General features: G+C 40.5%; 2 protein-coding genes across 7 annotated transcripts in view; one reads left to right on the forward strand and one right to left on the reverse strand.

Moving 5' to 3' along the window:
* Nucleotides 1-24,984, forward strand: part of cmss1 (cms1 ribosomal small subunit homolog) — a 290,453-nt gene that overhangs the window by 5,614 nt on the left and 259,855 nt on the right. The gene's annotated exons all lie outside the window — the stretch shown is intronic.
* The window catches only part of filip1l (filamin A interacting protein 1-like), a 216,541-nt gene continuing 197,442 nt past the window's right edge, over nt 5,886-24,984 (reverse strand). Inside the window, exon 6 of the mRNA XM_073045146.1 lies at nt 5,886-6,301. Coding sequence (XP_072901247.1) covers nt 6,182-6,301 — 120 coding nt within the window. The 3' untranslated portion in view covers nt 5,886-6,181. The remainder of the gene's footprint in view (nt 6,302-24,984) is intronic.

Consider the following 24,984-nt stretch of genomic DNA (forward strand, 5'->3'; position numbering starts at 1 on the left):
TACCTTGTGCATTTGGAAGTGAGCTCGGCCAGGTGCTTAGAATTTCAGTGGGAGAGGAATTTGAGAACAGAAATCCCAACTTTGTGGGAGGTTGGGGGAGGCAGTGTTAAATTTTGGACAAAGCAATTTACATCATTACAAGGCAGTGTAGATTGAGAGCAGCAGTTACTGGGCAAGTCCATGTCTGACATGTGGGAGTCATTTAAATTCAAGATTATCAGAGCTCAGAATTGGCATGTTGCAATGAGGAAGAAGGGCAAGGGTGGCAAGAATTAGGAATCTTGGAGATGTGGCAAATTTAGTTAAAAAGGGAAAGGAAGCATGTGTAAGCTTTCAGAAGGTGAAATCAGACAGGGCCCTTGAAGAATATAAAGACAACAAGAAAGAACTCAAACAATGAATCATGAGAGCAAAACAAAATGACCTTGGTGAATAGGATTAAGTAAAATTCCAAGGCATTTTATATACATTAAAACGAGGTAGTTAGAGAGAAGGGAGGATTAGAGAAGAGCATGGAAGGGAAATTATGTCTGGACCCTGAGGAAGTGGTCAAGGTACTAATTGATCATGTAGCATTTTTATTCATTGAAGAGAAGGACATGAAGGATAGTGAGACCAATGCGGAGTTTGCTAATGTTCTAGGGTATGTTGATATCAAGAAGATGGAGTTGTTGGCTCTCTTAAATAACATGAAGGTGGATATCCTCTGGTGATTGAGGGAGGCAAGAGAGGAGATTGCTGGGGCCTTTCTTGCCACAGGTATGGTCCCAGAGGATTGGAAAGAAATCATTGTTTCTTTGTTGAAAGTTGATTTTTCAATACCTATCTAGTATCAAAATATCTTAAAAATGCTCTGGAAAACTGATATAAGATATTTGTATATATTATAAGGTTGGAATTGGCTTAAAGAAATATGATCACACATGAAGTTATTTTCATTTATTGAAGGTGTGAGGTGACCTCAGGGTAAACATTGTATAACTGACCAATATGTCAAATTTATAATGCTACAGCACAGAAACAGACCCCTTGGCCCATCTAGTATGTGGGAACTATTAATCTCCCTAATCCCATTGAGCTGCACCTGGACCATAGCCATCCATATTCCTCCCATTCATGTACCTGTCTAAATTTCTTTTAAATATTGAAATTCCACCCACCTCCACCACTTGCGCTGGCAGCTCATCCCACACTCTCACCACCATCTGTGAAGAATTTCCCCTCCTGTTCCCCTTAAATATTTCATCTTTCATCCTTAGTCCATGACCTCTATTTGTAGTCCCACCCAACCTCAGTGGAAAAAGCCTGCTTGCATTTACCCAAGCTATCCTTCATATTTTTGTGTACATCTGCCACTTCTGTGTCCATTCTCCCAGTCTCAGTCCTTCTGCAGACTCTCTGCTTCCACAATATTACCTGCCCCTCCACTTATCTTTGCATCATCTGTAAACTTGGCCACAGAGCCATCAATTATGTCATTTAAATTGTTGATGTATAACTTGAAAAGAAGCTTCCCAATACCAAGCCCTGTGGAACACCACTTGTTACTGGCAGCCAACCTGAATAGGCCCCCCTTATTCTGACTTTTTGCCTCCCGCCAATCAGCCAATCTTCTCTACGTGTTATTATCTTTCCTGCGACACCATGGGCTCTTATCTTGTTAAGCAGCCTCATATGTGGCACCTTGCCAAAGGCCTTTTGCAAATCCAAGTAAACAACATCCACTGACTTTTCTTTGTCAGTCTACCTGTTATTTCCTCAATTCCAACAGATTTGTTAGGCAAGATTTCCTCTGAAGGAAACCATGCTGACTGTGGCCTAGTTTATCATGCAGCCTGAAACCTCATCCTTAATAATGGATCTTCAATTAACTGGCCTATAATTTCCTTTCTTCTGCCTCCCTCCCTTCTTGAAGAGAGTAGTGATGTACGCAATTTTCCAGTCTTCCAGAACCATTCCAAAATCTAGTGATCTTGAAAGATCATTACTAATGCCTCCACAATCTCTTTAGCACCTCTTGGTGTAGTCCTTGGGTGACTTATTTACCTTCAGATCTTTCAGCTTCCCAAGCACTTTCTCCTTCATAATAGCAATGACACTGACTTCTGCCCCCTGACACTCTCGAATATTTGGCGTACTGCTAGTCTCTTCCACAGTGCAGACCGATGCAAAATATTTAAGTTTGTTTGCCATTTCTTTGTCTCCTGTTACTATCTCTCCTGCATCATTTTCCCGTGTAATGATGTATGCACTCATTCTCTTTCCACACTTTATGTATCGGAAAAAAACTTCTGGTATTCTCTTTGATATTTTTGGTTAGCTACCTTCATATTTCATCTTTTCTTATGTTTATTTTAGTTGCCTTCTGTTTTTAAAGTTTCCCAATCCTCTAGCTGCCCACTAATACTTGCTACATTATATACCTTCTCTTTTGCTTTCATGCTATCTTTGACTTCCCTTGTCACCAATGGTTGCCTCATCTTTCCTTTAGAATACTTCTTCATTTTAGGGATGTACTTATCCTGTGCCTTCTGAGTTACCCTCTGAAACTCCCGCCTTTGCGCTTCTACCATCATCCTTGCTAGTGTCCCCTTCCAATCAACTTTGGCCAGCCCCTCTCTCATGTATACCTCCAACTCTCTTGTACACCTCTGTCAAGCTGTCTCCAAAGAAAAAAGCCTCAGCATGCTCAATCTATCCTCATAATACATGCTTTCTAATCCTGGTATATCTCTGCACCCTAGATAGGTGCTCCACATGGACATGATTGGTTGAAGGGCCAGTGTCTGTGCTGTATGATTCTATATGAAGTGTTTTGGAACATTTTTGCCAAACTTATTTGGGACCTCAGTCGACACCAACATTGGAGAAGAATATTGGTTCAGTCATGAAGTGGCAGAGCAGACTCAATGGGCCAAGTGGCCTAATTCTGCTCCTATATCTTATGGTGTTATGGTGCATTGTACATGGAAGTCCTTGGAAAAGATTGATGTGGCAGATAGACTGCTTTTGCAGATGCACTTGAGAAATGTTGATGCAATAATGTTCATTTGCCAGCAGGTGGTAGTGTTGTATTCTGTATTGTAAGTAGTTGCAGTGCATCAGACTGAATTGTGTCGAATTTTGTGTACTGCCAGAGCCTGGTGCAGAGGACTGCTTGTGCTGATAACTTCAGCACTCAGATGTTTCAAATAAAACTCACATTTTAAAAAGCAGGGCTTTGTTAGGGATAGCTAGCATAGCTTTGTGAGCGACTGGTCATTCCTTACAAACTTGATGCAATTATGAAGATGATTGATAAGTGTAGGGCAATGGATGTTTTCTTCAAGGAATTTCGTAAGGCATTTTACAAGGTCCCTCATGACAGGCTGATGCACAAAATTAAGATGAATGGGATCCACTATCACTTGGTAGAATCAATTTAAAATTAACCTGGCCATAGAAACAGAGTATAGTGAATCAGAATCAGGTTTATCACCACTGTCTTACCACAGTAAAATTTCCTCTTTTGGGGCAGTGGGAGTGTGATATTATTCTTCAGGAGTTTTGTGATAAGCAATGTTCCACAGGGATCTGTGTTATTTTCATTATATATGTGATTTGGATAAAATATATGGGCTGACACAAGTTTGCAAATGACACAAATAATGGTGGTGAAGAAGGTTGTCACAGATCAGCTGCAGACAGCATGAAGAAATGGCAGACGGAGCTGAATTCAGGCACATATGATGTGTGGCACTTTGGGAGGACACAAAGAGAACTGGATGTACAGAGGGGTCTTGGGGCTCAAGTCTATAGTTCCCTGAAAGTTGCAACACTTGTAATGTGTGGTAAAGAGGGCATATGGCGTGCTTCCTTTCATTAGTCGTGCCAGTGAGTGTATGCGACAGGAAGTTATGTTGCAGCTGCATAGAACATTGGTTAGGCCGTGTTTGGGGCCTTGACTTCATTGTAGGAAAAATGTGAAGGTTTTGGAGAGGGTGCAGAGGAGGTTCACAAAGATCTTGCCTGGATTGGAGAGTAGAGATTAAAGGAGAAGTTTCTCTGCAGTGTTAGAGGCTGAGGGGAAATCTGACTGATGTTCATAAAATGAGGAGAGACAAAGATAGGTTGGATAAAGTCAAGCCACTTTCCCAGATTGAAATGTCTGATACTAGAGGATATACATTTAAGGTAATAGGAGGAAAGATAAAAGGAGATATATGGGACAAGTTTATTTTAATACAGAGACAGGTAGGGCCTTGAAACATTCTGCTGGAGTGTTGGTGGGAGCAAATACAACAGTGGTGTTTAAGAGGTAATTAGACAGGCACAAAAGCATGAAGGAAATGGAGGGTTGTGAATCGTGCATTCACATGGGAATAGTTTCACTTTGCATCATAATTGGCACAGACATTGTGGGACATAGTCTATATTCCTGTGCTGTACTCTTCTGTGTTCTATAATTCTTAATACTATTTATAAATGAATTAATTAAGCACATGAAAACACTAGGAAATGATTAAAAACATTAAAGCACCATTGGTTTTTAAAAAAAACTTCTTTTCTCATCTTCAGCCTTAGAATCCCTAATCAGTTGAATGGGCTCCAATCCAATGCCATAGGAACTGAGAAATTATTTTCCCAGCGTGAAGTAGAGTGATGGAATTTATTTGTGTGGAAGCTAAGGAATCTTATCACTTTCATTCTGGACTTTGATGTCTTTTTTTTGCATTACTTTTTGTGATATTATTTGAGCTAGTGGACCATAACTGCAGAAGGTGTAGAGAAAGGTTAATCTGAGAATTCATTACAGCTGTATTTCACCTTTTCTGATTTATTCCTTCAGGACAAACATGGATAGATGTGATATCATTAGTTACTACCTCAAGTGGAGCTTGTGGTTATCAAAAAGGTGTCATTATCTCCATGTTGACTTCTGTGCCCCAAATGTTCTGTTATGGAGAAACAGGAGCATGAGTGATTGATACTTTTGTGGTGGTTGATAGAGTGATTGTATACCTTGTATGTTGACCTATCCAATGTCTATCCATCAGTTAAGTATAAATCAGTTTTCCTTGGAAATTATAATAAAATATTGCACTTTCATTAAAAGAAGTGGACATCATAAAATAACTGGGAGTCGAATTCAACCTAATATATAAGGAGCTGTAAGAAACAGAAAAATTACACCTCATTGAAAAAGTATGCATATAGTTTGCATGTAAAATGAAATTCTGACTAGGTAGGTATCTAACGGGTATAAAGTGCATTGTGAATGTGACACATTTGCAACTTTTTAATGTACATCATAATTGTTCAAGCAAACCAATAGATGCAAATTGAGCTATTTTTCAGTTTGGCATAATCTGCATTTAGTTTTTGGAGCCTTATTCAATATTTAACTATTCAATTCCTCCCACAATGTTTTAGTGCATCCATTACTTATGGTAGTTATATTTTCCATTTGAACAGTTCAGTGCATTTTAATCTGGTTCTTAATGCTTAAATTGAATTGATCCCTCTTTTTCACAAGAATCTTTTTGAAAATCTTCCTCTCTAAAGCAAGTGGTCTCTCTCTAGTAACATTAACAGCTTGTAATAGTCTTCTGTGCTGTTACAAAGAGAGTGACTGCATGCCTTTATTCAAGTTGTAAGATCATGCTTGAGTTTATGTAGAAATATTTCATAAATTTACACTTGAACTGGAATGAAGTGGTCAACGATGCAGAGAATTCCTCTGTTGGTCTTGTTGCCACATCCTTTTGTAGGAACAGTTTCTCAACAAAGATGGTTCAATTCTTGACAGCAAGAATATTGACACTTAATATTCAGCTAGGCAGAGAATTCAGCTGGAAACTTATCATTTTAGGAGCTTGTCTGAAACTTAGCATAACCATAAGAGATTAACAGATAACTTCTTTTAATCTTATTTCCCTGTGAGGCAATCACCTCTTAACATCATTTACCAAGTTGATTTTTCAGGCTTGTGATGGATTTTTGCAGCCGTTTTCTACACATGTTGTGGAAAATGGTCAATAATTCACATTTGTGCCGGTTTAACTGAACACAAATAACCCTGCAGCCTATTGGTAATAGTTGTTTGCACATTCTATGCGAGATAAAATATGTTACATTTTTCCAAAACTAGATTACAGAAATTGGAGGTACCACTTTTTGCCTGTTTTCATACAGGTTATACTTATGACTGCAGCTCAGATTTGGAAATGGGTCTTTCAGGCATCTTGAACTTTATTGAACTGGATCTTGGTTTAGGAATCCGAGTCGGAATTGGGTGTCGTATCATATTCTCCTGTGCAACCTGCAGGAAAGATTTGCAGAACAAGCATTAGAAATGGAATATAGCAGTGGTATTTCTATGCAATATAAAGAAGTTTGCAATGAATCCTTTAGAGAACTACAGTTGTTTGTTTTGACTGTCTGGTGCTAAATTAGACAATTTATTTTATAAAACACCACGTTTTGATGCAATACAGTCAATTCGATAATTCACAGTGTGCACAACAGTACTTAAGATTATGTTTCAATTGCAATGTATGAAACTTGTCAAATACTGTTCAGACTTTAGTTGGTATGGATTACAGTATAATTTTAATCCATTTCTTGCAAAGTTTTTCTAGGTGTAACAAGTTTTTTGACGTTGTGAAATTCTAGCAGTTGCATTTTTAGACCTGTAGATGGGGACAAGTGCTTTAAGATGTTAAAACTTTTTCTACATAGAAAATCTACAGCTCTAATGATACGACTTTTGAACACAGTGCTGAGGACGGAAAGGGACTTGCTTCATGTAACCAATTCCATTGAATTAATTGTTGAATTTTTCTGTATCTTTATATTTTTATTATTTTTTAAATGGAAATCTTGAGCTATTTCTTCTCTCATTACTTGCCTTGCTGTAGAGAATATATATGTGCTTACATGTGTTTATCAGAGAATGGTGCATAATGAATATCATTTTGTTTTTATTCACTTGAAATGACAATATCCATAAGTTAACAATGATCGTAATGTGGAAGCACAATCAAAACGTGTTTACGCCACAAGCTGAGTATTGTTAATTAGTGAAAGAAATCTACATTACTTTTCAGCCATTACTAAGGCGCCTTGCTGCTACCCTTCTATCTTCTTTCCAGTGAAATAATCAGGGTTCCACTGTTTGCTGTTTGTATTCTTACTTTTAAATAAAAAGTTGTTATACCAAGTAATCCATCACAAATAAAGCTCTCCCCACCATTGAGCATATCTGCATGGAGCGTTGTTGCAGGAAAGCAGCGTCCATCATCCGAGACCCCCAGCTCTAAGGCCATGCTCTCTTCTCACTGCTGCCATCAGGAAGAAGGTACAAGAAGCTCCAGAACTGGAGGGGATAACTTTGCTAATCTTCACTTGCCACAACACTTAACTGTTCCCACAACCTATGGACTCACTTTCAAGGACTTTTCATCTTATGTTCTCACTATTTATTATTTATTTATTACTTTTTTTTGTTTATTTTTGTACTTACATAGTCTGTCATCTTACATACTAGTTGTCCACCCTAATTAGCTGAGATCGTTCATTGATTCTATTATGGTTATTAAATTTATTAGGTATGCCCACAAGAAAATGCATCTCAGAGTTGTATATGGTGACATATATGTACTTTGATAATAAGTTTACTTTGAACTTTATATTCTCTTGCTACTGCTCCTGCCTTATCAGTTGGGAACTATGTCTTTAGAGCATACTGTGAACCTATATTTCTAGCTTCTTGATATAATTGCAAGAAATTTCATCACAACAGACCCATTTTATCTGTAAGATGTAGCATTATCAATAAAGCAGAACTGATTTTGTTATAAATACTAATATCATTAACTTGGTGTTACCAAGAAAAGCAAAGAAATGGAGCAATAGTAACCCGAAGAGTTAACATTTCATACCTTGGCTTACTATCAGTGAAGTCGGTAATATTATGAGTGATGCCTTTTTAGAATGTTTATTTTTTATTATCCACTGAAACGTCATCATCTGGTGTATCGTTTACCAACCAATAAGTTAGAGATGGAAGTCTAAGTCTAAGGGGAAAGCCTGTTGTTAATGTTATAATGTGTTCCCCTCATGACTGCGTGGGTTTTTTCCAGGTGCTCCATTTTCCTCCCACAGTCTTAAGATGTACTGGTTGGTAGGTTAATTGGTCATTATAAATTGTCCCATGATTGGACTAGTGTTAAATCGGGGGTTGCTGGGCAGCACGGCTTGATAGGACAGAAGGGTCTTTTATGCATTGTATCTCAATAAATTAAAAAGTATTGTGTCTGAATGGGAAAGGGAAACCTTTCACTTGTGCTATGTAAAATTATCGCAGGTTGCCAGGAATTTAGCTGGGGAAGGAATTGGAAGGGATTGGGATTCAGTTTGTGCAGAGCTCGTTTGAGAAAGATAAGCAGGAGTTTGGAACCACAGTGGTTGAGGTGCATTCGTAACAATTCTGAAATGAAGCCTCTATTTACTAACCTTTTGCTGCATATGTGAATAAAGACAAACCTGAACTCCGGCAGTGACAAAAAACCCAAACAAATTGCCATTCTGTGTATTTCAATAGATGCAACTGAGAACAAATCTACAAATCTGTTGTTTACTAACCACTTTCGGGATTTTCATAGTACTTTTTATTGGCACTCCACTCAAAAAGGAGAATTTGTCTCTGGCAATGTAGATAAACACGTTTGCCTCCAAACGTTCAGAAAATCCAAGATTCCATATATGAATTCAGAGCTCTTTATCAAACAGTAGATCCTCTCACTCTATGCATGTGATGATAGTGCATGGCCACCAGCAAGAAATCCTTGTGGTTAACCCCCTGCACTAAGGAGGCCTGGTTAACTCCTTACCTTGAGTCACACTGGCATGCCCATGATATTTCAGATGCTGTGCTAGAAGGACAAGGATTGTAGATCTTTCAAGAATCACTAGATACCAGAATGGTTCTGGAGGACGGGAAAACTGCACTCTTTCAAAAGAGAGGGAGGCAGAAGAAAGGAAATTATAGGCCAGACCGCTGGAACTCAGCGGTTGGGAAGATGTTGGAATCCATTATTGAGGATGAGGTTTTGGGATACTCGGATGCAAATGCTAAACTAGGCCAAAATCAGCATGGACTCCATAGGGGAAACTCTTGCCTGATAAATTTGTTGGAATTCTTTGAGGAAGTAACAGACAAGATAGACAAACGAGAGTCAGTGGATGTTGTTTACTTGGATTTTCAGAAGGCCTTTGACAAGGTACCATACGTGAGGTTGCTTAACGAGATAAGAGCCCATGATGTTGCAGGAAAATACTAGCTGGTGCTGGTGACTAGTGGTATTCTACGGTTGTCGATATTGGGACTGCTTCTTTTCACATTATATGTCAATGATTTGGATAATGGAATTGATAGCTTTGTGGCCAAGTTGCAGATGATATGAAGATTGGTGAAGGGGCATGTTGTGTTGAAGCAGGGAGTCTACGGCAATACTGATTGGGAGAATGAGCAAAGAAGTGGCAGATGGAATATAGTGCAGGGAACTGTGGGGTCATGCCCTTTGGTAGGAGGAATGAAGGCATGGACTATTTTCTAAATGGAGAGAAAATTCAAAATCAGAGGCGCAAAAGGGCTTGGGATTCCTCATGCAGGATTCCCTAAAAGTGAACTTGCTGGATGAGTTGGTGGTAAGGAAGGCAAATGCAACGTTAGTATTCATTTCAAGGGGTTTAGTATATAAGAGCAAGAATGTAATGCTGAGGCTTTATAAGGCATTATTCACTTGACATATGGGGTATTGTGAGCAGTTTTGGGCCCATTATCTAAGAAAGGATGAGCTGGCATTCGAGATGGTCCAGATGGGGTTCACAAGAATGCTCAGAGGTTGCTGTGACACATTCTTCAGATAGAATGTCTTTCTCTGTTGATAGCGGCTACATCCTGCACAATCCCTCTGTAATGAATCAGTTAGAGTCTGAAACCGAGGCTCATTAGGCTGGTGCTTATGCCAGTTTCTGTGGCGTGAAGCGACTGAGAGTACAACACTCCCCCCCCCCCCCCCCCCCCCCCCCGGATAGGGGGCCAGTCTATCGCGAGGTTAACCCCCAGCATTTTGCCAGTACCCATTTTCAGCTGGGTGGACTGGAGCAGTGTGTGTTAAGTGCCTTGCTCAAGGATCGCTAGTCCAACGCCTTAACCACTTGGCCACGCCCCACACTCTGTAATGAGGGCAAAGTCAATAAGAAGATCCTACTCATTTTCTTGCCTCTTACACAGATGGTTTGTGCCTGAATGCTGCAGGTCACAGGCACACTTTGGTCTTGGGGTGAAAAGAGATGTTACTGTATACCTGGTCATGACCATCTCAAAACAATACTTTCAAAGTCATCTATTGACTTTGACTTCCCACTGAGTCAAAATGAGATGAAATTGAATGTAAACCCATTGATTTGATTTAATTTAAACCAAGTCACTTAATTATTTTCTCTGTAGCATCCTTTTGGAAGCTGCATGAACTACATTTGTGACACAGCTATATTTTGCACAGTGATTCTAAGTTAAAGTTATGTGTAGACTCTGTAAAATGCTTTCTGCTTGCCCTTGAGAGAAGTTCCAAAGACAGTGGTAAATCTGCAACTCATTCAACACCAAAGAGCCTGTTGTATTGTCACTCCATGATTTGCTTTGAAAATTTCTTCAAACTGTTCTGCTTCCTTTTATTACAAGAAGGCATAATCTAGAAGCCAAAGCCATGTCACTGTTTTGTGATTCAAAAGCAAACTTCAGTACAGTGGATTCCAGTTAATTGAGACACGTTACAACCAGTACATTTTGGCTCAATTGAGTGGCTGCCCCAATTAACCGAAGTTTCATGGAAATAGTTAAAAAGGTATTTAAAAAAAAAGGTAAATTACCACTTATTTGAGTAAAAAATTATGTGTTTAAATGAAATACAACAAAAAGTAAGAACACTACCATTGCTACTACAGAGGAATTTATCCAGTGTACGCTGCTATTTATGGGCTGTCCAGGCAGGGGTAACACCTGGTGAAGGGGCTTATCATATCGTTCTGGGGCAGCTTGCTCACGTTTGGTCCCCACTGGGCACTCAGCTCAGGGTAGCTGTTCATACAGCTTTGGCAGACTGTCTAAACCAGGTGAAGGTGGCTGGTGGGCCGCAAACCCCAGTGAAATAGGGACATGTCTGTCACAAGGTGTGAAGTTAGCTCCGGCAGACTGGGTGGATGCTATTGACAATGAGATCCAATGGTCAAGAAGGCTGTTCTGCAATACTTTGTGAAGAGCAAAGGGTAGGATAAGGCACAGAAGACGTCATGGTTATCCACTGCAACCAAGGAAGACCCCAGTTTGTGATGACTACTTGTACCATTGGATCAGGACTTCCAAAGTTGAGAGAGTGGGGCTGTCCCAATTCAACAGCTTTTCCACTTTAGAAACTCCTGCACAGGTTTCACTGTCATCATCAGATATGATGGACAACCAGCACACTGCTGTGTTCTTTCCATTGACTGTAAATGAGCAAAATTACCGCAGACACCTAGAGCACATAATGGACTGCCTTGATACAATGCTATGTTGATACCTACAAATTCTTCATACTTCCTAACCTGCAGATGTAGTTAAATCATTTTGATTTTCACTCCCAGCCATTATTGTCAAAAATCACTATTTTTTGAACACAAACATATGCAAATAGTGCTATTTAAAAACTTTGACAAACTTCTATAGATGTGTGGTGGAGAGTATATTGACTGGTTGCATCACAGGCTGATATAGAAACACCAATGCCCTTGCACGGAAAAGCCTACAATAGTGGATGCAGCACAGTTCGTCACATCTACATGGAAAGCAGCATCCATCATAAAGGACCCCCACCATCCAGGCCATTCTCTCCTCTTGCTGCTACTGCTACTCAGGAAGAAATTGCATGAGCCACACCATCAGGTTCAGGAACAGTTATTACCCATCAACCATCTCAGGCTCGTGAACCAGAGAGGATAACTTCACTTCACTGTTCCCACTTTCAAGAACTCTTCATCTCAAGTTCTCAGTATTTATTATTATTTTTTCTCTTTCTTTTAGTGTTTGCAGTTTTTTTTTGCTCAATGTTGTCTGCCCTGTTGGGTGTGGTTTTCATTGATTCTATTGTGTTTCTTATATTTACTGTGATGCTTGCAAGAAAATGAATCGCAGAGTTGTATATGGTGACGTTTAAGTACTTTGATAATACATTTACTTTGAACGTTGAAACTGTTTGCTGTAAGAATGGTGTACTGTCTAATGGCCACACAAATCCATGCAACTGTAGTATTTAGAAACAGTTCGGCAACAGTCTCTTGACCCAATTAAGCAGCACAGCATCACAAATAAACAAAGCAAATCCCAGCAGTTTTCTCAGTTATTTTTTGTTTTTGAGCTGCCCAATTAACCGTTGGTCCGTTTAACCAGATTCCACTGTATTTGGCAAACACGAGGAAATCTGCAGATGCTGGAAATCCAAGCAACACACACACAATGCTGGAGGAATGCAGCAGGCCAGGCAGCATCTATGGAACAGAGTACAGTCACCGTTTCAGGCCAAGACCCTTCGAAGGACTCATTTTCTAGTACCCGTCTCCTGCGTGCCTTTCTTTGTTCTACAACTTTTAGACTCGATTTTCTGATGGCTTCTGCTGATACTATCGAACTTTGGTCAATAAAAGTTGCAGGTGTAAGTACAGCACAGAAACAGGCGCCTTGACTCATTTAGTCCTTGCTGATATCATTTAAACAGCCCACTCCCATCGAGCTGCACAGGGAGCATGACCCTCCATACCCCTACCATCCACGTACCTACCCAAACTTCACTAAAAAGTTGAAATCAAGCTCTCATTTGAGCTGAATGTCAGCAAAGACTAATTTTCGCCCTACATGGCATGGTTTTTCAGCATGCCTTCACAGGCTGAGTGGCTGTAGTTTTAGCTAGCTTCCCAGAGGCAACGCCTCCAAGAAGTTGTGGAGGAACAACGGTCCCTGTCAGCCTGACACAGGACAACATTGTTGCGGTGGCTGGAACTCCAGCAATCCCTCGGAGGAAGGGTATCAGTAGGCTTTGCAGAACACTGGAAGCCAGGTTGCTAGAATGTTGACACTCTCAAAATCCTGATACCTCAAATGCCCAGGGCCAAAACTATTTCTTCTTCCTCCTTATTGCCTAACCACCACTGAAATCAGTTTACTTCCTAATGAAAAGCATATTTCAACACTCAAAAATTGGTGTTGATACAGTCTTGTGTCATGGAGTGGCAAGTCTTCACCAGCTGGCAGAACAGAACGTGCCCCCTAGTCTGCCTCTTGCTGTGGCTAGAGATTTTGTTGAAGTTTCCCCATTTTGCCATGCATACTTCTGATCCGAAGAAACAATTTGAAGTTTTCTAGGTAGTCCACACATCCTGTGTCAGATATGCTGTTGGTCAGCTCTATTGACATTAGGAACCTCTTGCGTAACTTTCGACATTTAGTTGAGCCATGTGATCAGCTGATTTTATCTGGTTCCTGTGTATGTATCTTTTACAATTGGTGTTTGGGTATCTGGGAGTAATGTTGCACAAATATATATATATATATATATATATATATATATATATACACACACACATACATACACACAGTATTGATCAAAAAACAAACTGCTGGAGGAACACAACAGACCTGGCAGCATCTGTAGAGGGAAATGCAGAGTCAACCTGCTCTTAAGTGGAAATGTCAACTGCCTATATGTTTTTTTGCTCCAGATTCCAGCACCTGCAGTCTCTGAATACGCAGTATTGACTTGATTTAAAAGAAACTTGTGATTTGACAGCTGTGGTTCAGTATCAAATCAGAAACAAGGAGATCTGCAGATGCTGGAATCCAAGCAACACACACAAAATGCTGGAGGAACTCAGCAGGCCAGGCAGCATCAATGGCAAAGAGTACCGAGACATTCAGGGCCCCAAAACAGTCCTTCCAGGTGAGCCCACACTTTACCTGTGAGTTAGTTGGGGTCATATACTGTGTCCGGTGCTCCCGGTGTGGCCTCCTGTATATTGGTGAGACCCGACGTAGATTGCCAGTGGCCACGCATTTTAATTCCACTTCCCATTCTGATATATCTATTCATAACCTCCTCCACTGTCGTGATGAGGTCATACTTGGGTTGGAGGAACAACACCTTGTATTCCATCTGGGTAGCCTCCAACCTGATGGCATGAACATCGATTTCTCGAACTTCCTATAATGCCCCAACTCCCCTCACCATCCCCATTCCCTTTTCCCTCTCTTCCCTTGTCTCCTTGCTTGCCCATCACCTCCCTCTGGTGCCCTCTTCCCCCTTTTCTTTCTTCCATGGCCTCTGTCCTCTTCTGTCAGACTCCCCTTCTCCAGCCCTGTATCTCTTTCACCAATCAACTTCCCAGCTCTTTACTTCATCCCTCCCCCTTCAGGTTTCACCTATCACCTTGTGTTTCTCTCTCCCCTCCCAAACCTTTTAAACCTACTCCTCAGCATTTTTTCTCCAGTCCTGTCGAAGGGTCTCGGCCCGAAACATTGAGTATACTCTTTTCCATAGATGATGCCTGGCCTGCTGAGTTCCCTCGGCATTGTGTGTGTGTTTTTAGTGTCAGATATTTTTTACAGTGTGGATGGAAGATTGCTATACGTAATGGATGAACATTTATCTTAATTGTTGCTGTATTTTGTGCTCTGGAGGCTGACCCCATGTTCCCCGTACTTTTTCATTGTGTTGTTGAAATAGAAAGTAAACCCACAACTTGTTGCCCGGTCAGTGTATTGCTGCAGGGAACAGCTGACAGCATGTTACCTTCTGTAAGAGAGAGGATAATGTGTAAATTAATGGTCACAATCTAGCTGTGGTACTCTTCCCATGTCGAGTAACTGGAAATGTTTGTCATCTAGTAGTGTACGTTCGTGTATATGTGCCTGTCAGTTTGTTTTGACTCCCTGCTTTAATCTGTTCACTTCCTTCTGTGACATTTCTCCAGTCATCTATCCATTTAAGACGTGGAGGCATGATTTGAATTAGTGCAGGATGTTTCAGCTGATACACAGATTCCTGAAATTACTTTCACTTATGAGCAGAGTAAGGGAGATCTTTGGAATTAATACCTCCTCAGAATTCTTTTTTTTTTACAGTGGAATGCACTGAAATGTAATACCAGAACAAATTAATGCAGTGTCTCCTGTTTTGGAAAAATAAAAGTGTAATTATGCTATTGTGACTAGATGCAATGATTTGTTACACTTCAATTTTTCTGAAAGATACTGACTTAGAAGGTGAAATGAGCAATTTCAACAGTGGACTGAGCCATTTGTTCTCTGCCTTATCACACATTGTATTTAGGGCTATGATGCATTAAATTTTAGAATTGTTTTCGGGTGGAAGCTGAGCATTAAGCCCAAAGCCCCTACTGTGTGAGTATTCTTTACTGTTGCTTTCCTTTTAGATAAATTTGACATGCTCTCAATTCTGCTGCTTAACCTTTTCTAGTAATAGTTTTGAATCCAACTCCAAATCGATCAGTTACTGGGCAGCAAATGTTTTCATGCTCTGCTCAGAAGATATTAGCATTATGGTACATCTGTGTTAACAGGCCAAATAAGTGGCTCTAAAGATACTATCAGTTACTTTGAATTGGTATCTAGAAATTATTTGCACATATTGCTTGTATTTTTTTCAAAAATTTGTGCGTTAAATGCAATATTGCATCCATCAAGATATTTCTTTGATAACTTCTATTTCTTCTATTTCTAGTACAATTCAATTTTTTTTCTCGCAGAGTACATGAATTATTGTTGTGTACAACATTAGCCTACGTCGCATTGATTGGCTTCTAACTTGCATGAAGAATGAAGATTTTTAACAATAAATGAATAACTTGATGAAACGTCTAGTTAACATCAGAGATTTAAATCTAAGTTGCATGAAGTTCATGTAACTAGATTATAATCGACATAATCTTAAAATGGGTGAAGAAAGAGTAAAAGAAATTCTGAGACTGTGACATCATTTTACTGAAGTCTCGGTCTCTCTTGAATTACATGTACTGTACCAGAACTGTTACAGTTGTGCCCTGGAGAAATAACCACAAAGTCAAATGACATCATAATTAGAAACCTATTAAATACTTAATTTTTGTTTGATGTGTCACAGCTGGATCTATATGTAAACTTTATACAGACAGATTCATTTCTCAACTTGGAGTTTTTTCCTGTTCATGAATTCATTGTGAAGAAAGACAGGTCACTAATTGAAATATTTTCAGATTTTATCTCCGTAACATAACATGTACAAATTAAAAGGAATGCCATCAAAAAAGACAGCTGTTGAATTCAGTTCATTGATATAATATCTTAAAGCTGCCATTATTAAGGGTGTTGTTTAGAGATGGAAGAGCTTGAGGCCTGGTTCCAGGCAAGTAACCCCTTTCTCAATGTCAACGAGTCAAAGGAGATGGTAATCGATTTCAGAAGAACGCTCACCACTCATGCCCCTCATGCCCCTCGTTACATCGGCAGCACAGTAGCTGAAACTGCAAGCAGTTCCAAACTCCCAGGAGTACACATTTTGCACAACCTCTTATGGTCCCTGAAAACATTCTACACAATCAAGAAAGCTCACGAATGTTTACTTTCTGAGAAAGCCAAACAGAGCTGGATTATGCACATGAATGCTTGTGTCTTTTGCCCTACAGATGCGCAGTAGAGAGCATCCTAATATGCTGCGTCAATGCATGGTACAGAATCTGCACTGTAGCAGACAGGGAAGCTCACGACTGCCCCAATACTTCATCAGTGCCAGCCTACGCACCAGTAAGGACATGTATGCAGAAAGGTGTCAGAAAAAGAACAGCAACATCATGAAAGGATCTCTTCCACCTTGCTCTTGGACTGTTGGTCCCACTCCCATCAGGGAGGAGGCTACAAAGCATCCACACCAGGACCACCAGACTCAAAAGTAGTTACTTTCCCCAAGCAGTAAAGCTGATCAATGCCTCCACCCACTAACCCACCTCACCTCCCCCACCCCCCACCATCACTGCTTTATCACTCTCTGTCAGCGTCACCTTATATACAGACACTCCTGTACCTAATGGACGTGAAGTCAATCTATGTAGATAAGCTATCTTATGTAAGCAGCACACTTAAAATGCTAGGGGATCTCAGCAGGCCAGATGGCATCTATAGAGAAGAGTACAGTCGATGTCTCGACCTGAAATATTGATTGTACTCTTTTCCATAAATGCTGCCCGGCCTGCTTCGTTCCTCCAGCATTTTGTGAGTGTTGCTTGGAGTTATGACATCTGCAGATTTTCTCCTTTTCGTGATCGAGCTATCTTATGTATTTATATTTATTGTTCTTTTATTATTGTGTTCTTTATCTTATTGTATTTATTGTGCTGCAACAATTCCGGAGTAACAATTATTTCGTAATCCTTTATACTTGTGTACTGGAAATGACATTAAACAAACTTGAATTATTTGGATTCAAGAAGCTATTTATGGGTGACCCCTGTGATATGGCTGTTGGGTTGTGGAAATTCGCCTTTACAAATTTCATAAATCACCACCTGAACATTTGAGGTAAGAATAATTGTCTAACTACCTGCAACGACTTTTTTTATTGCATTTCCTGATACTCTTTTGCATGGCTAATTAATGTGATTTTACTATATTTGCAAAGATACCTAACCATAGGGCATAGGAGCAGAATTAGGCTATTCAGCCCATCGAGTCTGCTCTGCCTTTCCATCATGGCTGATCCCGGATCTCACACAACCCCATACACCGGTCTTCTTGCCATATCTTTTGATGCCCTGACTGATCAGGAAACTATCAACATCCACCTTAAATATACCCATGGACTTGGCCTCCACCACAGTCTGTGGCAGAGCATTCCACAGATTCATGATGTTTTGGATAAAGGAAGTTCCTCCTTACCTCTGTTCTAAAAGGTTGCCTCTAATTTTGATGATGTATCCTCAAATTCTTGATACCCCCACCATAGGAAACATCCTCTCCACATCCACCCTATCTAGCCCTTTCAACATTTGGTAGATTCCAATGAGATCCCCCTCCCCCCACATTCTTCTAAATTCCAGTTAGTACATGACCAAAGCTACCAAGCACTCCTCATATATTAACCCCTCTATTCCCGGAATCATCTTCGTGAATGTCCTTGGGACTCTCTCTGATGACATCACATCCTTTGGGGCCTGAAACTGTTGACCATATGCCAAGTGTGGCCTGACTAGTGTCTTATAAAATCTCAGCATTATCTCCTTGCTTTTATATTCTATTCATCTTGAAGTAAATGGCAACATTGCATATGCCTTTTTCACCACAGACAACCTGCAAATCAACCTTCTGGGACCTAAGTCATATTGTCTTAGCACCTGTAATATTGTGTGACTGTCACAAATTCCTCCCAAATTAATTTGCTTTTGATCCAGTAAATGCACATGGTGTCATGAAAACACAGGTGGCCTCTGTATTATGGAGGATGGGTGTGTTCCAAAAAATAGTCTTATGTTTACATTTTGTGTAATGCAAAGCTACGCCATCAGCTTTGTGTGTGTGTGTGTGTGTGTGTGTGTGTGTGTGTGTGTGTGTGTGTGTGTGTGTGTGTGTGTGTGTGTGTGTGTGTGTGTAAAAAAACTTTATTTATTTGTTTTCTTTTTCACATAAGTTTCATAAGAGCAAAATTTATTATGAGTCCCATATTTTTTAGTGGTTGTGGATTTCATAAGGGCGAATATCCATCACCCAAAATGTTGTAGTGTGAGGGTCACCTTTAATATTATTGTATTAGAAAGTGAAACAGAGAGAAGAATAATGATGAGGTATTGTGCATGTGTGCTGACAAATGTTTTGTATTCCCATTTGATGAGGAGAGTAATTTAAAGAAAAGAGACAGAAAGATTGGCCACCACTATAAAAATTTCATTTAGTCCATAATCTTATGAAAAATGATCTTTTAATCTGCATATTTTTATGATCTGTTCCATAAAACAAGATTAACCAAAATTAAACCAGGTTTTTAACAGTTAAGCATTGGTTTCATAAACTTAGCATGTATACTTTAGAGTTTCAAGGTTCATGGAGGTCTAATCAGATATTTAAAATGATTATAGAGATTTAACAGGGTAGATACAGAGCAATTATTTCCTCTCATGGGGTAATTCTGGAACATGAAAGCATACTCTTAAAATTGGAACTCGACTGTCAGGAATGAAATTTGTAAGTTTGGAAGATAGTGCAAAATTGGAGCATGCTTCATAGATTTTGAGCATTTGAAAGTTTATACAACTTTTCAGCATTTTGTTAGGCAAGTCTATTAAGGAAGATGAGAGTAGACTAGTCATGATCTGATTGAATTGTGGATGACACAGGAATGTGTTACCAGATGCTGTTGCTTTACAACTTTCTGGCCTGTTTTTTCCTCCCAGGTGCTTGGGTTTCTTCCCACATGCTAAAGGTGGTAGGGAGGTTAACTTGTTACTACAAATCACCCTTCCTTAAAGGGGCATTGATGGGCATGTGTGAGAGCCCAAGTTTTAGGGCTACAGTGAAATAAGAGGGAGTGGGGCAAGAGGAATAGCATGGATCTGTGTCATATTAAGTAAGTAAAGTAGATAAATAAAACCACAGCTGGATTATACAGTGTGAGAAATTGGTGACATGACACTTCACACTGTGCGGACTCCGATAGAACTTTAAAATTTCCATTCCCCCGATGTTTCCTTCGAGCTCCTCAGAGTGTCAAGCTAGCAACCTGGCCTCATTAAAAAACAGATAAATGCTGGAGAAATGGCATGGTTGCCACCCGATGTGCCCCAAGGCACAGAAAGGAACAATACACACTGTAGTAACAATGTGTTGTTGATGAAGCAAATCGGTGGGTAGGGTGGATGGGATATAGGCAGCTTTGTCATGGAGTCATAGACATTACAGTACAGTAACAGGCCCTTTAGCCCATCTAGTCCACGTCAAACTATTAATCTGCCTAGTCACATCAACTTGCACATGGATCAGAGCTCTTCATACCCCTCCCATCCATATGCTTATTTAAATTTCTCTTAAATGCTGAAATAGAACCTGCATCCACCACTTTCGCTGACAGCTTGTTCCACACTCTCACCTCCCTTTGAGTGATGAAATTCCCCATTATGTTTCCCTTCTGACCTCGTGATGGAAGGAAGGATGCTGTTCTGAGGAACGCTTTCCATCACTTTGTTGAAGATTAAGAGGAGACTCATTGGGTGGCAATTGGCTCAATTGAATTTGAAGTTGGCAGATTTTAAAATGAATCAGAAGTTTCCAGTCTCATTGAAAACTGGTACTTTTTGTGAAATAAAATGCTCCCTTGGAAATTACTTTTGGCTGTGTTAGTTGTTGAAAGCTTAACCTACTTGAATAACATCCTCTGTCTGTTATTTTAGCTTTCCTGAATAACTGAAATAATAATTGTTTAAGTTGTAGACATAGAAATATCACGTTTTATTTGTTTCTTTAACACTATTGTTAGAGCTCTTTATGGACTACTTTTGTTAAATCTGTGTAAGATCTTGAAATAGTGAAATATAAAAGCTCCGTGAAATATATTTACTGCTGCATAGAACCTTCTATGGCATTATATGCTTAAGGCAGTAAGAGCATAAGACATAGGAGCAGAATTAGGCCATTCTGCCCATTGAGCCTACCCTGCTACTTGATCATGTCTGATTTACTATTCCTCTTAACCTCGTTCTACTACCTTCTGCACATAGCCTTTGATAGATTTACTAGCTAAGAACCTTGCTTTAAATATACCCAGTGACTTGTCTTCAACAGCTGTATGTGACAATGAATGCCACAGATTCATCATGCTCTGTCTAAATAATTGCCTCCTCATCTTTGTTCTAAAGGGACGTCCTTCTATTCTGAGGCTGTGCTTCTGGCCCCAGACTTCCCCGCTATAGATAGATAGATAGATAGATACTTTATTCATCCCCATGGGGAAATTCAACTTTTTTTCCAATGTCCCATACACTTGTTGTAGCAAAACTAATTACATACAATACTTAACTCAGTAAAAAAATATGATATGCATCTAAATCACTATCTCAAAAAGCATTAATAATAGCTTTTAAAGAGTTCTTAAGTCCTGGCGGTAGAATTGTAAAGCCTAATGGCATTGGGGAGTATTGACCTCTTCATCCTGTCTGAGGAGCATTGCATCGATAGTAACCTGTCGCTGAAACTGCTTCTCTGTCTCTGGATGGTGCTATGTAGAGGATGTTCAGAGTTATCCATAATTGACCGTAGCCTACTCAGCACCCTTCGCTCAGCTACCGATGTTAAACTCTCCAGTACTTTGCCCACGACAGAGCCCGCCTTCCTTACCAGCTTATTAAGACGTGAGGCGTCCCTCTTCTTAATGCTTCCTCCCCAACACGCCACCACAAAGAAGAGGGCGCTCTCCACAACTGACCTATAGAACATCTTCAGCATCTCACTACAGACATTGAATGACGCCAACCTTCTTAGGAAGTACAGTCGACTCTGTGCCTTCCTGCACAAGGCATCTGTGTTGGCAGTCCAGTCTAGCTTCTCGTCTAACTGTACTCCCAGATACTTGTAGGTCTTAACCTGCTCCACACATTCTCCATTAATGATCACTGGCTCCATATGAGGCCTAGATCTCCTAAAGTCCACCACCATCTCCTTGGTCTTGGTGATATTGAGACGCAGGTAGTTTGAGTTGCACCATATCACAAAGTCCTGTATCAGTTTCCTATACTCCTCCTCCTGTCCATTCCTGACACACCCCACTATGGCCGTGTCATCAGCGAACTTCTGCACATGGCAGGACTCCAAGTTATATTGGAAGTCTGATGTGTACTGGGTGAACAGGACCGGAGAGAGTACGGTTCCCTGCGGCGCTCCTGTGCTGCTGACCACCGTGTCAGACCTACAGTCTCCCAACCGCACATATTGAGGTCTATCTGTCAAGTAGTCCACTATCCAATCCACCATGTGAGAGTCTACTCCCATCTCCGTTAGTTTGTGCCTTAATATCTTGGGCTGGATGGTGTTAAAGGCACTAGAGAAGTCAAGGAATGTAATCCTCACAGCACAACTGACCCCATCTAGGTGAGAGAGTGATTTGTGCAGCAAATACGTGATAGCATCCTCCACTCCCACCTTCTCCTTATACGCAAACTGAAGAGGATCCTGGGCGTGCCTGGTTTGTGGCCTCAGATTCTGTATTATCAGCCGCTCCATGGTCTTCATCACGTGCGACGTCAAAGCAACAGGTCTGAAGTCATTCAACTCCTTTGGTTGTGGTTTCTTCGGTACCGGGACAATACAGGATGTTTTCCACTGTCTGGGTACTCTTCTCTGCTCCAGGCTCATGTTGAAGATGCGCTGTAGTGGTTCTCCCAGCTCAGTCGCACAGGCCCTCAGTAATCGTGGGGAAACTCCATCCGGTCCAGCCGCCTTGCTGGTACAGATCTTCCTCAGTTGACCTTCCACCTGTGCAGCCGTAATCCTGGGCGTGGGCAAGGTCTCCTGTGAGTGGCTATTTTCCTGTGAGGGAAGTAAGCCTGGTGTGGATTTCTGCGGTGAGGATGAGATTGAGCTGTCGAACCTGTTGAAGAAGTTGTTCAGCTGGTTCGCTTTCTCCACATCTCCACTTATGTTCGCCCCCCGCTTTGCACCGCATCCGGTGATGATCTTCATCCCATCCCACACCTCCTTCATGCTTTTTTCCTGCAGCTTTTGTTCTAGCTTCCTCCTATACTGCTCCTTTGCCCCCCTTATCTGTACTCTGAGTTCCTTCTGAACTCTTTTAAGCTCCAACCGATCACCATCTTTAAAGGCCCTCTTCTTCTGGTTTAGGAGGCCTTTGATGTGACTAGTGATCCAGGGCTTATTATTGGGATAGCAGTGAACAGTTCTAACAGGGACAACTGCATCCACACAAAAGTTAATATAGTCCGTTGTGCATTCAGTGACCTCCTCAACGCCCCCACAGAGCCCCCCTTGCAGTACATCCCAGTTAGTAGTACCGAAGCAGTCTCTCAGGGCCTGTTCAGCTTCAGGAAATACTTTCTCCACATCTACTCTATCTAGGCCTTTCAGTATTTGATAGGTTTCTGTGTGATTTCCTCCTCCCCCCGTTCTATAAACTCCAGCAAACTACAGGCCCAGGCCAATCAAACACTTCTCATATGTTAACTCTTTGATTCCCAGAATAATTTTCATGAACTTCCTCTGGACCCTCATTAATGCCAGCATATTCTTTCTTTGATAAGGGGCCAAAAACTGTTTACAATACCCCAAGAACAGTCTGACCAATGACTTATAAAGCCTCATCCTTGCTTTCGTATTCTAGTCGTCTTGAAACGAATGTGAACATTACATTTGCTGGATGACGGAATTGATGGCTTTGTGGCCAAGTTTGTGGATGATACAAAGATAGGTGGAGGGACAAGTAGTGTTGAGGAACCAGGGAGTCTGTAGAAGCAGTTTTGTAGAATGGGCAAGGAAGTAGCAGATAGAATATAGTGTAAGGTCATACACTTTGATAGAAGGAATAAAGGCATAGATTATTTTCTAAACAGTGAGAAAATTAAAATATCAGATGTGCAAGGGATCTTGGGAATCCTTTTATAAGATTCCCTAAAAGATTAACTTGCAGGTCAAGTTGGTGGTAAGGAAGGCAAATTAAAAGTTAGCATTCATTTTGAGAGAACTAGAATATAAAAGCAAGGATGTAATGCTCTATAAGTCTTTGGTCAGACCACACTTGGAATATTGTGAGCAGAGTTGGGCCCCTTAACTAAGAAAGGATGTGCTGGCATTGGACAGAGTCCAGAGGAGGTTCATGAGAATAATACCAGGAATGACAGATTTAACATGTGAGGAGGGCTTGATGTCTCTGGGCCTGTGCTCACTGGGGTTTAGAAGAATGGGGGGGGGGGGGGGGGGGAATCTTATTGAAAACTGTCAAATATGAAAAGGCCTAGATATAGTGAACGTGGAGAGGATGTTTGCTATAGTAGGTAAGACCAGAGGGTACAGCCTCAGAAAAGAGGGCTGTCCATTTAAAACGGAGATGAAGAGGAATTTCTTTAGCCAGATGGTAGTGATCTGTGGAATTCATTGCCACAGACGGCTCTGGAGGCCAAGTCGTTCGGTATATTTAATGTGGAGTTTAAATATAGTTTTATATAGGTTCTTGATTAGTCAGAACGTCAAAGGTTACAGGGAGAAGGCAAGAGAATGGGGTTGAGAGGGATAATAAATCAGCCAGGATGGAATGGTGGAGCAGACGTGATGGGCCAAATGGCCCAATTCTGCTCCTAATTCTTATGAACTCAACTTGCATGTAACCTTTAGGAAATCTTGCACTTTTGATTTCTGTCTTTTCTCCCTGGTTATAAAATACTCTTTGACTTTATTCCTTCTATCAAAGCACATGACCATATACTTTCCTATGCTATTCTCTATCAGCCACTTCTTTTCCCATTCTCCTAAGTCCCTCTGCTGACTCTCTGCTTCCTCAATACAGTACTATGTGCTCCTTTTGGCATCTATCCCAAAATAATGCTACCAAGGCTGTTTTTTTTTAAGATCATTTTACCTTGGATCCCTGTGCCTCGTAGTCAATCTATGTTGCTAAAGATATCTATCAATTAAACAATTGACAAGTATATTTATAGTTATAAAACCAAGAAAATGAACGATCATCTTCAACATGGTATGATAATTTTACCGATCAGTAAGACTGCAAACTATAAATAGACTGCTTGGATGGGCAAATCAATTTTGTTAGCAGGAGGACCCACAAGTACCACTTAATAAGACTGGACTTCACTTGACCAGAAGACAGTATAGGTTGATTTTATGAAGGGAAGAAACAGTAAATAAGAACA

Source organism: Hemitrygon akajei, chromosome 5 (genome assembly GCF_048418815.1).
Source record: "Hemitrygon akajei chromosome 5, sHemAka1.3, whole genome shotgun sequence".
NCBI lineage: Eukaryota > Metazoa > Chordata > Chondrichthyes > Myliobatiformes > Dasyatidae > Hemitrygon > Hemitrygon akajei.